Here is an 18,092-nt window from a genome sequence, read left to right as displayed (position 1 = left end):
TGTTTATCATCCATTATACGAATGAAGGTTTTGAATAACCACTTGAACGATTCTATCATCTCGTCAGATAAAAAACCAACTCTGAATAAAACATTTTGCCGATGGTGGTTAATCCCAACGAAATGAGCACAACATAAGTTATACTTATTCAAACGGTAGCTAGTGTCGAAAAGGATGACATCTCCAAAACAATCATACTCTATTCTGCAAGACCCATCACTCCAAAAAAAGCTTGTAAGTCTACCCTCATCATCACTTTGGAAATCTCATGCAAACATGCTATCTTCATTTTGGCGCTCCATGAATAATTGTAAGAGAGAGTTGGCATCGCCCTGTTCAATTCTGCTTCTTTTATCCATTTGAATGAAGTTGTACGCATCTTGTCTAGTGCACTCCAAGTTTTCAACACCACCAACCTCTATAGCAAGGAAATTGAATGCATCAGCTGCTCTAATCCCAGAACCTGTCATTGATCTTAGTAAATTTGCATTTAACTCGCTAATCTTCCAACTGGAACGTAAAAGGTGCTCGTCACCGGATTCCGCCAATGGGTGATTATGACTTTCAACAAATTTCTTATGGTCCAGTTGCCATCAAGCTCAATAGTATAGCGAAGCATTGCTTGACAGCCAGTCTGTGTATCCGCTTTTCTGCACTTCACAGTAGTGGCTAGCTGAGATTCTCTTTTATGACCTGATTTTCCACAAATATAATCCTTGGACTTAATTTTCTTGGATTTAGCCCAGTAAGTTATGCGGTCCTTGCGTACAGTGAAACTGCATAAATGTGCATAAGCACAATAATGTTTGTAAGCCTCTTCCTCATTACGGACAACAATATTAAGAAAGGTACGAGCAATTGGATCATTGCAATCTGTTTCTGCCCTAGATATCTACAAATTTAAAGTATTCAATAGAGATAGTCAAATAAATTAACCATAACCACAGGTTATTCTTAGGTTATTACTGGGTTATTCTCGGGTTATTGAGTATTTCTTCAATCAACCCGAAAATAAATAACCCTGAACACAGAATAATGATGAAATAACCTAACGACAATCGAAGATTCACACAAAATCTCACTTTTTTTAGGGATCTGGTGGGTTTATGCGCAGACTATTCTTAGGTTATTGTTGGGTTATTTTAGGGTTATTGAGTATTTATTCAATCAATCCAAAAATAAATAACCCTAAACACAAAATAATGATGAAGTAACCTAACGACAATCGAAGATTCACAAAAAATTTCACTTTTTTTAGAGATCTGGTGAGTTTATGAGAAGATTATTCTTCGGTTATTGTTGGGTTATTCTCGGGTTATTGAGTATTTCTTCAATCAACCCGAAAATAAATAACCATAAACCCTAAATAATGATGAAAAAACCTAACAACAATCGAAGATTTACACAAAATCTCACTTTTTTTAGAGATCTTGTGGGTTTATGCGCAAATTATTCTTAGACTATTGTTGAGTTATTATCGGGTTATTAATATTTCTTCAATCAACCCGAAAATAAATAACCCTAAACCCTAAATAACGATGAAACTACCTAACAACAATCGAAGATTCACACAAAATCTCACTTTTTTTAGAGATCTGGTGGGTTTTTGCAGAGGTTATTCTTAGGTTACTGTTGGGTTACTCTCGGGAAAACGGAATACGGTTGAAGCAAATAAGAAATCTTACCTCCGTTTCAAAGACGTTGACATTCATTTCGTCATCCATGTGCTCAAACTCTTCATTAAGAGAGAAATCTATCTTCATCATAAATACAACGACCAAACCCTAGCTGACACAAAAAAACCCTTTTTGAAAACTTATTTTCTACTGAATAATGCAGAATAGAAGTTTCTGAGGGAATAATACGCTAAAAATATGCGGAAATATGCCAAAAAGACGGGTTAATACGTAACATTTAGCAGTCGGGTTGGGCCGGGCTTAACGCGAAATTTTTTCTTTTTTCATGATATGAGTCCTGCAAGACGAGATGACGTCTTTCGATTGAATAGCGGACGTACATATGACCTGAGGAAAATTTTTTGCCAAATTTGAGCTCTTCCTACGCTTGTTCCCCAACCAACAAAATGTATTTTATTATCGACGTTTTAGGTTTATCCTCGGGCCTTCATGGCATCTCTGCCTTTTTCTTTTCGGTACATGTCGAGCCTCGCGACCTGGAAGATGCTAAGCGGCGCCATCGAAACTGGGTCCTTCTCGGTGGCAGAAATGGCGCATCGGCGTTCGCTGACGTGTTCGGCCTCGTCTTCTCGCGTCGTTCTCCATCCGCCGGATCTCGTCCAGTGGATTCGTAGAGAAGGTGGCTTCGTTCACCCCATGCTCAGGATCACAAACCAAGGTTCCGATGGCTTAGGCGTATCCTCCCTGAGCAAAATCCCAGCAGGAACGGACCTCATCACCCTTCCCGGTCATATCCCATTGCGATTCCAGCGTTCTGCCGAGCCTGGTGAGCGTGATTCCCCCTTGCTTCAACTGAGTAGGAAAATTCCAGGTAATGCCTTTTGCAGATGCGATGCTTCCTTTTTTGTCAACTTTCTTGCGAAGCATGCGTCTACTTAATGTCATCTTTTAACTGATCTTATTTGGCGTACCGGCCTTAAAAGGTTATTTGTGTTTTTGTGGTCTTTTGAAGATAGTGAGGTAGTGGTGGCTCAGAGTTCAGCGATATAGCAGTAACCAGATTATTTTCAGTTCAGCTATATAGTCTTAATATCTGAGTATTTAAATAACAATCGAGTATCAATAGTTTTATTAGCTGTTGTCAGTTCCATTTTATTTTCTACTCAATTTAGGTGTCTTAGTTTGGGTATATAAACTCTGAGACTAGGCACCACAGAGTGACATTGAGAAATATTCCCATTTTGCTATTGTTGAATCCTGAGTTGTCCTCTGTGAACACGCTCAGAGGGTTTAGGATTCATTGAAGGAAGAGAGAAATACATTATTGTTTGTGAAGAGTTTTCTGTAGAGATAATCAAAAGTTTCTTTGTTTGTGTTTTTGTTTTCTATTTATAGAGGCGTATTCTGTACAATTACAGAAATGAGAGAGCAGTTATGAAAAGAACTCTTAAAAATTGATGCTTTACTTAATCGTATGTATTTCATCATAGGAGTATTACAATTTGAGTTTTAATATGACGATAACTTGGCTAGCCGACTTACTCGAATTTGGATGATTGAGGCGATCAGCTGAGTGATGATCACGTCACGGGTTGGTCGGCTGAGGCACCTGGTCGAATGACGATCTCATCAGCTGTGGTAAAGACGGGTTGACCAATTAGCCGTGGTAAAGACATTTGTGTACCGACCTTAATAGGTTATGTGTGTTTTTGTGGTTTTTTGAAGATAGTGAGGTAGTGGTGGCTCAGAGTTCAACGATATAGCAGTAACCAGATTATTTTCAGTTCAACTATATAGTCTTAATATATGGGTATTTAAATAACAATTGAGTATCAATAGTTTTATTAGCTGTTGTCAGTTCCATTTTTTTTTCTACTCAATTTAGGTGTCTTAGTTTGGGTATATAAACTTTGAGACTAGGCACCACAGAGTGACATTGAGAAATATTCCCATTTTGCTATTGTTGAATCCTGAGTTGTCCTCTGTGAACACGCTTAAAGGGTTTATGATTCATTGAAGGAAGAGAGATATAGAGTATTGTTTGTGAAGAGTTTTCTGTAGAGATAATCAAAAGTTTCTTTGTTTGTGTTTTTGTTTTCTATTTATAGAGGCGTATTCTGTACAATTACAGAAATGAGAGAGCACTTATGAAAAAAACTCTTAAAAATTGATGCTTTACTTAATCATATGGATTTCATCATAGGAGTATTACAATTTGAGTTTTAATATGACGATAACTTGACTAGCCGACTTACTCGAATTTGGTTGATTGAGGCGATCAACTGAGTGATGATCACGTCACGGGTTGGTCGGCTGAGGCGCCTGGTTGAATGGCGATCTCATCAGCCGTGGTAAAGGCGGGTCGACCAATTAGCCGTGGTAAAGGCAGGTCGACCAATTAGTCGCGATCAAGGATTCTCGCCTGCGCATCAGTCAGTCGAGATTGTCAGTGTGATCTGTCGTTCAGATCTCTCGCCATGGTGTGTTGGTCGATTCTTGACCACACGATCGACAGGAGGGATGTAGGACGCCTTGGTTGTCTGGCCGTCGTCTGGGCCGTTCAAACGTTTTGAGATTCGTACTAATAGCTGTGGTGTATACACCTATGCAAACAAAATTATTACTTCTTCCCATCTTCTTTCCTTCTCCACGCTTTTCTCTTCTATCTGCTTCCGCAACTTCTCTTGAATTATTTCTGTTCTCTTCCTCTTGCAAATTTCTGATTAACCAATACTACATCAGTTTGCCATCACAACCATGGCTGATTCTGGTAAGCAAGCCATGGGCGGTGTGCAGCGCAATCAGGGGGATTTGTGAGTCGTTGTTCGCTCCTACTCGCAAAGTGGAATCATTAGACACTGCATTCTATCAGTTTGTTAGAGAAGTGCAAAGAGAACAGCGGTCCTCACGGATTGTTGATAAACCAATTTCAATAACCATACCGACAACATCGTCCATCTTGGAGAATCCCATCTTGATGACTCAAGATGCAAGAAGACCTAATTGAATAGGGCAAGTAAACCCCAATGCAATGCTGAAGATGAAGATGGAAAACTGTTGAGAGGATTACACCCCAAAATTTCATATTCAAATTCTAAAGTCTATAAAAAAATTTGGCCTTAGCGTCAAAGCAGGCTTATCACTCAAGTTAAACATGGGGGTGAGTTCAAGATCAAAACGAACATTCTTACGTCTATGGTCAATTGCATACAGAGGACTATCTGGATTGGGAACAAACTGTTGATGCCTTCTTTGAATACATGGGCATCATTGTCAAAAAAAAGGTGAAAAAATACATTGCGCCTATTGAAAAGTGGAGTAGGCACTTGGTGGATTCAGTTAGTCTAGAATCGCAAACAAGAAGTTAGATGAAGCGTAAAAAATTGGACTCGGATGAAGCAACTGATGAGAGGTCACTTCCCACCTATTTTGAACAAATGTTGTATTTACAATGTCATAGATGTATGCAAAAGGATCGATCTGTGAGCATCTATGCTGAAGAATTTTACTGATTGAGCGATTGAAAAATCTTAAAGAGAATGAGCAATAACTGGTGGCTCATTATTAAGGGGATCTGAAAGATTCAATACAAGAAAAAATAGATATGAATGCGATTTGGTCATTATCACAGAGTGAATCATGCTTAGAAGGCAGGGATGCAACATCTAGGCTACCCAAATACATCCAATGCAGAAGAAGTATAGCATGAACTAATCATGAAATGAATCGTGGGATTCTAAGAGCAAAGCAGAGCTTCCTTCAGGTCCAAAGTATTGCAGTTTCCGAGTATATAACCCAAACAAAAGCTAGTACTAGCAATGATAAGAACTATATTAAACTGGGGTCGAGGAAAATGCTTCAGGCTCCTTCAACCAGGGCATAAATCTAACGAGTCACGTCAGTTGCAATTACTTGATACTGAACTTGACACCGAAGAGCATTTAGAAGTCCCTACATAGCTCAAAGAGATCAGAGGGGCCTAGGCGATGAGGAGAATTCATTACTTGTATCATTGGGAAAGTATTGCGAACTCCTATATCCAATGGAGGAACTCAAAGACATGCAATATTCATAATTTGATGTACCATCAAAAGCAAAGTTTGTGAACTATTAATTGATATTTGGTACGTAGAGAATATCATCCCCTCAAAGGTAGTTTAATTTTTGCAATTATCATCGACTAAACATCCTTAATCTTACAAAATAAGTTGGTTGAAAAGGGGATTGGAGTTCCTGTTATTGAGATGTGTAAAGTTTCATTTTCTATTAGAAGACAAAAAATTTCAATTCCGGTAAAGAACTAGCTACCACCACTTTTCTTGCAATTTCAGGTTCAAAAATGCTGCATGAAGTCAAAGACTCTGAAAGGGTGTATGCGATTTTCCTAGTTGAACAAATCAAAGGCACCAAAGAGATTCCCAATGTTATTTAGCAGCTTTCCAATAATTTAAAGACTTCACAATTGTTGAATTGCCGTGTGGACGACCTCCGATGAGGTCCATTCAACATGAAATTGATCTTATTACCAATTCTATGTTGCCTAACTTATCTCATTACAAGTTAAACTCGAAAGAGCAACAAATTTTACAGGACATGGTATATCTTTTAAGCAAGTGGTTCATACTTTCGAGCTCAAGTCCTTGTGTTGTGCCGACTCTCATGGCACTAAAGAGAAAAAAAATTCAGCTTCTGTAAAGCACTAGCTACCTCTGCTTTTCTTGCAATTTCAAGTTCAAAAATGCTGCGTTTAGTCAAAGACTCTGAAAAGGTGTATGCGGTTTTCCTGGTTGTACAAACCAAGGGCACCAAAGAGAGTCCCAATGTTATTTAGCAGCTCCTCCAATAATTTAAGGACTTAACATATGTTGAATTGCCGCCTGAACGACCTTCGATGAGGTCCATCAACATCAAATTTATCGTATTATCTGCTCTCTGTTTCCTAACTTACCTCATTTCAAGTTAAGCTCGAAAGAGCGACAAATTTTACAAGAAATGGTAGGAGATATTTTAAGCAAACAGTTCATTCTTCCGAGCTTAATTCCCTGTGTTGTGTCGACTCTCATGGTACTAAAAAAAGAAAAAAAAATGTTTCAACTATGTATTGTCAACTATGCTTGAACAAGATAACTACCAAATTTCACTTTCCAATGAGTCATTTGGAAGTCCTTTTAGATCAATTGAGTGGATCTCAAATATTCTTCAAATTGGATTTAATGAAAGGATATTATCAGATTCGCATCCGATCTATAGACAAATGGAAAATGCTGTTCAAGACCTGCGAATGCCTCTTCGATTTATGTAACGCCCCAAGCACCTTCATGCGTTTAATGAACAAGGTACTCGAACCTTCTCTTGGGAAATTGTGTGGTTTATTTTGATGATATACTGGTGCATAGTGTCTCATTCAACCTACATGTCCAACACATTACATTGTTGTTTGAGAAATTAAGAAAACAAAAGCTCTTCCTTAATTTAAAGAAATGTGAATATGCAATACGAGTGTTCTCTTTCTCAATTTTATTATCAACGATAATGGTATTAGAACATATTCTAAAAAAATTATTGCCATCTAGAATTAACCTGTTCCTACTCCCATTACTGTAATTAGAAGTATTCACAATTTGACAATTCTCAATAGAAGATTTATTCAAAATTTTAGCATGATGGCAAAGCCTATTTTATTATTTGAAAAGCAAAACCTTCACTTGGAAGCGAACACCACAATTTTGATAACCTCGAGGAAGCATTGTTCCAAGTAGTTACATTGGCCTCACTTGCCTTTGACAAACATTTTCAAGTGGAAGTGGTTGCCTCTGTAATTGTTATAGGTGGAGTACTATCATAGGAAGGGATATCGATATAATTTTTTAGTGAAAAAGTATGTCTAGCAAGGCAAAAATGGATCACTTATGAACAAAAGTTGCATGCGGTAGCGAGAGCCCCCAATTAATGGGAGCATTACTTAGTTCATTCTCGTCAGTGACAACAAAGCCTTGCGATTTTTACAAAATTAGAAAACCTTGAGTAGAATGCATATGCGATGGATTATTTATTACAAAATTTAATTTTTGTTATCAATCATAAAGAGGAAAAAAACAATAAAGTTGTAGATACTCTCAGCCGGAGAGCTAATTAGTTGATTGTTGTCAGAGCCCTTATCACTGTAATGGAATCCCTTAAAGAATAATTTGACCAAAAGAAGGATTTTACCAAGCCTTGACAAAGTTGTGTAGATAAGGTTCCAATCAACGACTATTCAATTAAGCAAGGCCACTTATTCAAACGAGATTAATTATATATTTCAAATACTTCTTTTCACACTCAACTCATTAAGGATATGCATTCGGGTGAATTGACAACCCATGCCAGGATAGCTTAAACATTGCGACAACTAGCTACCCCTTTTTTTGGCTAAAACTTCGTCTACTTGTTTGGTGTTTCATTGAACTTTGTGCTAAGTGTCAATCCTACAAAGGAACCGAACATAAACTTGTCTCTATCTACCTCTACCATTTTGTGAAACCATCGGGGAGGATTTGAGTATAAATTTTGTTTTAGGTTTACCTCGAACAAGAAGAGGATTTGATTCAATCATGATAGTGGCGGGTCCTTTCTAAAAAAATGTCTCGCTTTGTTGTTTGCAAACATAAAAAAATGATGCCCTCAGTATTGCACAAACATTTTTTGAGGGATACAGTTCATCTCCGCCGACTTCCGTGACGCATCACGTCCGATATGAATGTCCAATTCATGTGTTATTTTTGGTGAGAATTGTAGAATAGGTTGCATATCGACTTATGCACGAGCTCGGCTTACCATCCCAAAAGGATAGGTATACTAAAGTTGTTTATCAAACACTTAGTATTATGCCAAGGTGCTTAGTTGAGGAACATCCCAAACAATGGGATGAAGTATTAAGTTATGTTGAGTTTTTTTATAATTCCACGACCAATCGATCTACGAGATGCTCACCATTTTGTATCGTCTACACTAAACCTCCCAATCATATCGTCAATTTGACGGTACTCCCTAAAGCTCAAAGTAAAGTTGCCCATGTTACTCACAGATTTTACATCTATATTGTTAAGAGATTAAAATAAATTTACTCAACAACACTCAAAAGTATAAAACACAAGCATACAAGAAGAGGTGTCACAAACTCTTCAAGGAAAGCGATCTAGTCATGGTACACATGCGTAAGGAAAGATTTTTTGTAGGGACTTGGGGCCCGTTTGGGGTAGCTTATTTGGTGCTGTGGCGTTTTGAAAACGCACTTGACCTGTTTGGGTAAACAGCATTTTGACAGCTTATAAGTTTTCAAAACACAGAAAACAACGTTTTCACATCGCACCTATCTAGGTGCGGTGGGAGCTTATTGACAACGGTCTGGCTTTTCCAAAAAACTAAAAATTTGTAATAGCCATCGCACCTAGCTTATCAGCATATTATTCAATAAGCTACAGCTGTCCCAAACAGACTCTTAATCAAAGCCGAAGCCTCACAAAATTGGTCCCTTTTCTATTGTTAAAAAAATTAACAATGCTTATGCTATAGATCTACCCTCTAATTTGAATATGTCTTCTACATTTAAAGTTGCAGGCATTCATGAGTATCACCCTTCTGATGTAGTCAGTCATACAATTCAAGTCGAGTTTTTCTAGTGAGGAGGAGAACATGATGCAGTGGTGACTCACAGTTAAACAATATAACATTAACCAGACTATTTTCAATTCAAGATACTCTATAGGCTTATTTTTTGGATTTTTGTATTGGGATTGAGTATTAATAATTTTATTAGTTGTTGTCAGTTCCATTTTATTTTTCACTTAATTTGGCATTTTAGTTTGGGCATTATTGCGTTTTAGAAAATTCGTGGCGGTAGAGTAATAATTCAACGTCTCAATATTGTACGAAATCCATCATAACACAATTAATAAAAGAAATAGGAGAAGACTCCAAAAATTTTTACGTGAAAAAATTCAGAAAGAAAAAAATCACGAGGCTTACAGTTAAAATGATCCACTATAAGCTCATAAATACAAAGATAAACCCTTATACCACAACCCAAAAAAGGGTTAGAAAGTTTCTCCATGTACATTGTTCTTACACTGAAAGATTTGTTGTACAACAATTGAAAGCAGTTGATGCTGCAAGTTATTGCCCAATCTTTAATACACTGTGTTCACGATACGTTGTTGCACACTATTTAGAATACCGAGTTACTCCGTATGGATGGGACTTCTCCACTCAATAGAATATTTCGTTACTCCACAACGTGTGTCGTTACTCTGTAGGGTACTTCGTTACTCTGTAATATGCGTCTTTATTTATTCCACAAAATCCACCAATGGAGGCGAGTAGGGGTGGTTCGACGACTGTTGGCGATTATAGAGGTCGAGAGCTATCAGTGGGACTTCAGTCCAGAATAAAACTAAAAATGGGCATCTTCTTCCCCTTTTTTTTCTCTCCCCAATTAAAAAGAGCTGGTGTATTTATAGGATTTAAAGGAGGGGCATTTTTTTTCCTTCGATGAATGACCATCTCTCGAACGACCTAAGTTGATCTCTCTTCATCATAGAAGGTTTTTTGACTTGGAATCAGGTGATCTCAGGCCTGTTAATTTCTCTCATCGAGACGCTCAATATAACTATAAACACGTCAAATTTGGAGTTCATTTGACCCCCAAATAACCAACTAAAGGCTCAAAAAATGGTTTAACACAGTTTAAATTATTAATGAATTTATTATTATTTTTGTTTGAAAAAAATTCAATATTAGTATTTTTTTAATTAAATATAAATAATTTTTTTAAGTTATTACAAATGTTGCAACAAAATACATACACAATTTTCAATATGTTTATATAAAATTTATTCATAATAAATCCAATGGCAATTCTCAAGCAAGAAAATATACATTGAATAACAAAGACGAATAAAGAATCAACAAGGAAGGGCATGTCTTTCCCTCTATGAATGAATGTCACCCTCCTAGTTAAAGACCATGACCGATTTATTCTTGTACCGACACATATTACTCCACTATTACGCCACAAACCCAAGATTCAAGAGAATCTTGATTAAACACAACTCAATGCATTGCACAATGAAGCTTAGAAAATCATTAAACAATTAAAATTTTAATGAGATTTGAACCTTCAACTTTGACTTTGGAGGTCAAAGGCAATACCCTTCAACAAACTAATTGGTTGTCAAAACAAATAATTAAGGATATTCTTATCTTCATAAATTTCTCCCAAATAATCATGTATAAACCACTTTATTAATGTCATTTTATACTTAAATATGAAAATCACGTTTCTGTCCATGTTATCATAAACCAAACTAATTGAAGTTAATTGATATTTCATTAGGAATGTTGTAATTTCTATGAATATTTTTTAGGGATAATTACATACAATGCACCCTAAACATTGATATTTATAAATCAGGCATCAAGGTGATTTTTTGAACTACCGAACCGATAAATTTACACGTGCCACAATCAATTCATTGAAAATTTGATAAAAATGAAAAATATGGGTTGGGGTTAGAATTTGAAAAATGAATGAAAGAGGGTGCTTGATTTAGCAATGGTTCGTGTGCTTTGTATGTAATTGACGCTATTTTTTTAATTTTCGGTGGCAAATATTTTCACTATAGCTCTAGGTCCTCTACATTTCTTTCATTTATATAGTAAACTGTCATTTAGCTAATAAATGTATTCTTGAACTCGAGGGAGAGTCATCATAATACTATTTGTTAAATACGATGGTTATTTTTATTTAGAGAGTGGTGTATGCTATCTTGATATTTTATAAGGCCATTATTTCTGTTTCCCTATTGTAAATAAAGGGGCTCTATGGAATAACACACAAGAGTCCTCTTCTAATACTAATTATGATACTTTCATATTGTTCAAATGGTTTAAATGTGTTGGATGCAAAACTTTAAAGTGTATAATTATTCACTGTGTTTACAGTCTATGTCAAAGAATGTTGGAAGTGCAATGGCGTGTTATTAGCTTTATCATATTTGATTTGTGCCTTCCTGGTTGTTAGATAAAGAATTACACGACTGTTAAGCGACCACACTTGTTTGATTTTTCATATTTGTTTTCATGCAATTTGTTGGAACTGTTGTAAGTATGGCAGGTAAATATATGGAAAAATGAATGGTAATTGGTGAAACGTGGCTTATGATTCCTGTGGGTAGTGGTAGCTATAATTTCTATTTGTTGGAGGTGGTAGAATAAAGCACGAAATATTCATCTAGTGGTTACTGTTATAGAAGTAAATTTGCATGTGAAAATGAGTGAAGCGATGGAAATAACAAAGTTTGCATGTATTTATGTTTTTAATATTTTGATAATTGAGGAAAAAATCCGATTGAAGGAGAACTTGGGAGATAATTAAAAAGGGGGTTGAGAAATAATTCTAAATTTGGACTTCTATTCCTGTTAGGCGGCCCAGATGACCAGACTTATGGCCCCTACAAGTTTAAATTTTGAAAGCTATTGGAGGGAGTTTCCTATTACATCTTTATTCTTTTCTTGTTATGATGCATTTTTTTCCTTCATTGTTTGTTTTATATTTTTTAAGTTGTAAGTTTTAATTTTGTTTGCCCTGGGCGTTCCCTATATAATAATGAGAAATGCTATAATTTGAAAATGATGGAATAAGAGAATATAATTACTCCACCTTTCTTCATGCTATTAGAGCAGGTTCGGCTCGTCGAGTCTAGTTTGCTCGCAGGCATCGTTTGCGCGTTTGCATATCATCGTCTGTGAAATTCGCTACCGGCGAAGTCTGTTTCGTCTTTCATCTGTCGTCTACAATGTCATCCTTTGTCATCAGATTTGTTTTCTTACCGCGTTGTCTCTGACATCTTCCTGTATTGTCTGTGACATCTTTCTGCATCATCTGCGAGATCTCCTTCCCATGTCATCTGCAACATCTTCTTCCTTCCAAGTCTGCTTCTTCTTTCACTGCGTTCTCTGTGACGTCTTCTTCTTGCGTCATTTGCAACAGGATTAGAGCATTGTCTATTTCATTTGGCTCTTCTATTTCGTTCACGTCTGTTGTTTTGTTTGTCTGCTTCATCTTCTTCCCGTTCTACTAAGAAATGAAATAAACCCTAGCTCGCTTCTACAACCGCTGAAAGCTCTCCAACATCCGTTCAACAATCAGAATCCTCCTTGCAACCATCGAAATTCCTTCAACCAACTTGCAGGCTTTCCTCTGCTCCTTATCATAGCAGTTGGACTCCATTCTTGCAGCAAGCAACAACCAACTTCCTTATCCATCCTTAAACGAGCATATGGTTTATGACCAAGTACAAAATGGATGCATCTAGCTGTACCCCAAATGTTAGTTTTGAATCGGAGTTAAAAAATTATGTCTTAACAACCTTTAAACTCTCTTCCTTTGTTGTAAATCATAAAATTGATGACCATAACTTCTTTCAATGGTCCCAATTCGTGTTCGTGTATATTTGCTGAAAATGAAAAGAGTAACATCTCATAGAAGAGGGCACAGTTCCCGAGTCACTCATGGAAGATCCAATACCATATAGTCATATCTCGATTGATCAATTCTCTTATTACAAAAGTTGGAGAAAATTTCTTATTTTGGAGGACTCACACATGAGATTTGGGGATTAACTTTTGAGACTTATTCTAGTACCCAAAAAACTGCAGAATTGTTTGAGATTTAGATAACTTCATGAGTTCCTACAAGAAGAGTTGAGTGTTATTCAGTATTTCAACACACCATCAAGTTACTAGTTACAGTTCAATATAGATGATACATATGAATGAAAGTACCCACAAGTTGCTATGATATATAAAATAATAATGGAGAAGAAAAGGATAATTAAGTTCTTATTGGGTCTAAATAAGAACCTACATGAGGTCAGAGGGTGAATCATGGGGATGAAGCCTCTCCTTACCAATAGGGAAGCCTTTGACAAAGTTAGAAGAGAAGAAAGAAAGAAGAAGCTCATGATGGCAGGAAGCGTGGGTTCATCTAGCATTGAAAGTTCAGCTTTGTACACACCCAACTCCTCTGTTAATATTGTAAGAAACTGGGTCGCACAAAAGAAAAGTGTTGGAATCTCTATGCAAAATTTGTAGATTAGAAACTTGGATGACGGAGGAAGGGATTAATACAATAATGCCCATAATTTTACCTCTTCTACAGGCTTGAATAACCCTAGTCCCATCACCAAGGAAGAGCAAGAGGTGTTAAAGGAGATTCTTACTTGCACAATTGAGTAGCAGACCAGCTTGATGATACACTAATGTATCATATCCTCCTATCTTGCTAATAATGGAAAATTTGATTTTGGATGATAGATTCAGTGGCTTCCGTTCACATAATTTGATACATTTCCACTTTCTCCACCTCTAAATTTGTTAAATTTGTCGATGGATCTTACTCAAGGATTATTGTGATAAGATAGTGAAAGTCCAAAAAATATATAGTTTTCTTTTGTGCTATATGTTCCCCAACTAGATTGTAACTTTTAATTTGCAAGCTTACTCATGACTTGAATTATGTTACTAAATTTCATTTTAATTCTTGTGAATTTCGGATGGTGGATTCGGGGAAGATGATTGACAGTATTGAGCTGCATCAATGTCTATACTTGCTCAATGAGAGCTATTCTCTTAACACACAAGTGCCTTCTTCACCATCCTCTTCTCATTTTCCCGAGTCTATTGTGTTTGAGTCTGTTGAAAGTCAAGTTCTATTATGACAATTTTATTTGGGTCATCTAATTTTTATTATGTTACAAAGTTGTCCCGTAAACTCTGTTAATAATAAGTTAAGAGTTTTATCAGTGCGAAACTTTCCAATTGGTAAGCACACTCATCATGTATTTTCTCTACCGTAGTACAAACTGTCTCATCTTTTCTCGATCATCCATAGTGACATTTGAGGATCATATAAATTGAAAACCATATGTGGAACAAGATAGATTGTCTTCTTCATTGATGATCATATTAGAATCTGTTGGATATTCCTCTTGAAGGAGAAATTTGAAATTACACATCTTTCAGTCTTGATGACATGATTTACACTCAATTCCAATGCAAAATTTAGATTTTCAAAACTGATAATGCAAATGAATACTTAAACTCGATTCTTGGACCCTAGTTTGCAAAGAATGATATCATCCATGTAAGTTCCTTTGTTGAGACTTCACAATAATAAGGACTAGGTGAAAGGAAGAATAGACATTTCCTAAATGTATCTAGGTTTACAATTCTTTCTCACAATGTTTCAAAAGTTTTCTTGGGAGATGCGGTGCTCATAACGACTTATCACATTAATATAATGCCGAACAATGTCCTTGTATTCAAAGCTCTTCATGTTTTGATGGAAACATACTCTTATGTTAGAGTCTTCTCATCCAATCTTCTTCTAAAATATTTGGCCGTCACTTTTGTTCACATTCACCAACCAAATCACACAAAGCTTAACCTAAAATCTATCAAATGTATTTTCCCTGGTCATGCTTCTAATAGAAAAGGTACAGTGCTGTTCTCCCATTACTATAAAATTACTATAACTCTATGATATTACATTCTTTGAAAACCGATCAAACTACCCCAAAATTGAAATTCAGAGGGGGAGTCTAAGCGAATATCATATTTGGGATATACTCTGGATAACCACACTGAACTAGAGTCACCACAACCTATTCTACTTCCCTCTAACCATCCCGTATTCTAAGTTCCACCACTTGATGATATCCAACCTGAGATTGACAATAAGAAATTGCACAAAAAATTTTGTGTGTACACTATGAGAAAGAAATATATTTAGTAGGATAAATACAATATTCAACCACGAGATTGTTCATAACTAAACTTGTATCCACATATCTCTGAAGTTTTGGAGGAGGTGGAATCGAATTGAGAAGACGAGGAAAGTTGCACAAATTATCCTATACAGGAGTATGTTTTCTATGAGAAATTATTATCACCTTATAAAACTTTTGTATCTAATTTTGATAATGTGCAGTCATCGAAGTCTATTTATGAAGCACTTGAAAGTCAAGAATTGAAGAAGATAACTGAAGGGGAGATCTAAACAATTAATCTAAATGGCACATGGAGCTTTACAAAACTTTCCCAGTTAAAAGTTTTGGTGGGTGCAAATGAGTGTTTAATGTGAAACGTAAAGTAGATGGGAGCATTGAGACATTCAAAATTTGGTTGGTGGTGAAAGGTTTTAGTCAGTCTTATGAGATGAACTATCAAGAGATCTTTGCACCTATGACCAAGCTAAACACTACAAGAGTTCTTTCATTGGCAGTAAGCAAAGAGTGAGAACTGCATCAACTTGATATCAATAATGTCTTTTTGAATAGAGACCTTGAGGAAGAAGTGTATATGGAGATCCCATCAGGGCTTAAAAATGACTCAAACAAACAGCTTGTTTGTAAACTAAGAGAGACATTCTATATCTCAAAACAGTTACCATGGGCTTAGTTTGATAAGTTTGTCGATACTATGAAACTTAATGATACATCCAATGCCAATCTAATTATACATCGTTCATAAAACTTATACAGAAAGGTAAGAAAGCTATACTCATTATTTATGTAAATGATATGATTATGATAGGTAAAGACGAAAAAGAGATTGAGAAAATTTAGGAGGTTCTTGCCATTGAATTTGAAACCAATGATCTAAGAGGTATTTGATATTTTCTGGTCATGAAAGAGGCCAGATCCAAGAAAGGAATTGTGATATTCCAAAGAAATTACATCCTAGACCTACTATAAAAAGACAAATATTGGGGTGTAAATTTGCTGAGACTCCTATAAATTTCAACAAAAGGTTACATTCAAGGGGAGAAAAGACACTAGTGGACAAATGTAGATACCGGCGATTGTGGGAAAGTTTATTTACCTGTCACACAGTAGATCTGATATTGCTTATTTTGTCAGCATTGTGAGCTAACATATGAATAGTCCAAATGAAGAATATTCGGAGATGGTTTACAAAATATTGAGGTTTCTTAAGAAGACCCATGAGAAATGATTGTTCTTTAAGCAATCAAACAACAAAGAGTTAGAAGTTTACACTGATGCTAGTTTAGCAGTAGAACTCACAAAGAGAAGATCCATAATGAGTATTATTTCTATGTATAGGAAAATCTTGTCACATGGAGGAGCAAGAAGCAAGCACAAGTCTTTATAAGTAGTGCAAAATCTGATAGCCAAGCTATCATGAGTATTGCAAAGAACCCCGCATCATGAGAAGGCCAAACACATTGAGATTGATAGACATTTTATGTCCGAAAAGGACCGTGGCGGCATTATTCACTTGATCTACACGCCAACTCATTTTTAAGTCACCGAGGTCTTAAAAAATCCCTACTCCAGGCAGTTTCACTGATTTGGATACCAATTTGGGTTTTTACAACATCTATGACATAGCTTGAGGGGGAGTTTGGAATTCTGTTAATGTTAGGTGGCCCAGACCACTGACCATATGGGCTCCGCAGGTTCAATTGGTGGAGGCTATTAGAGGGAGTTTACTACTTCAACTTTAATTTTTTTTCTTTTCTTATTATGTTGTATGCCTTTCCTTCATTGTTTGTTTTGTATTATATAAATTGTAATAGTCTTATATTGTTTGCTCTAGTTGTTCCTCATATAATAAGGGGAAAGTTTATAATTTGAAAACGATATAATAAGATAATATAGTTTCTCCACTTTTCTTCACTAACAAATGCCTATGATGAATGGAGGCGGCAGATAGTGCGAAGAAAACATGAATAAATCTTATTCCTAGGATAAGGGAGAGAAGAAAGAATGATAGAAAATAAAAATTTCTTATTTCATCTATAACTAATTTGCAAGGCCCTTGGCATGATTTATAAAAATAGTCTTGATTGGAAATGATAATTTTACTCCTATGAAAATACAAATTGATAAGATTTTTCTAAATAACTACTAACATGTAAATGGTTAATAATTAATTTACATACAAATAATGATGACCGTAAGATACATTACATAATGGTAAAAATATAGTCATAATGGACTAAGGTAGACTTCCACCGCGTCAATTCCTTTGTGTTGTATAAAACTCTTCTCTGAGTTAGAAATCTTACTCGAGGAAGAAATGAAGGTTGCCTACTATATTGTAGAGCTATTGAATCCATCCCTAAGAAGATACATTGAATGAGAAATCTATCCCTAGGAGGAAGAGATGAATGCGAAGAACATTATTTCATCAGCTATATCAATAGAAAGCTCACCAAATCCTTTAGAAAATATTAGTAGTAGAAAGATATCTCCAGAAGCTTGGAGGCCTTTATGCATACTGCTATACTTCTTTGACCTGACTTAAGTATTGATAAACTAAAATTGTGGATTTCTAAATGGTTAACAATGATAGACTGAGCACCAACTTTGAATTAGTGCTTTCATTTGG

The 18,092-nt window shown here is 35.9% G+C and overlaps 1 protein-coding gene across 2 annotated transcripts in view; it reads left to right on the top strand.

The window, feature by feature from the left end:
- The first annotated feature begins 2,121 nt into the window (after positions 1 to 2,121).
- Positions 2,122 to 18,092, top strand: part of LOC110027377 (histone-lysine N-methyltransferase setd3) — a 29,377-nt gene continuing 13,406 nt past the window's right edge. Inside the window, exon 1 of one of the 2 annotated variants that reach the window (XM_020728776.1) lies at positions 2,122 to 2,463. In XM_020728776.1, the coding sequence (XP_020584435.1) occupies positions 2,127 to 2,463 (337 nt within the window). In that variant the 5' untranslated portion in view covers positions 2,122 to 2,126. Of the gene's footprint in view, positions 2,509 to 18,092 lie in introns of both variants that reach the window. The other variant, XM_020728775.1, reaches the window with a different exon arrangement.

Source organism: Phalaenopsis equestris, unplaced genomic scaffold (genome assembly GCF_001263595.1).
Source record: "Phalaenopsis equestris unplaced genomic scaffold, ASM126359v1 Scaffold000428, whole genome shotgun sequence".
Classification (NCBI taxonomy): Eukaryota; Viridiplantae; Streptophyta; class Magnoliopsida; order Asparagales; family Orchidaceae; genus Phalaenopsis; species Phalaenopsis equestris.
This window is presented reverse-complemented; position numbering and strand designations above follow the sequence as displayed.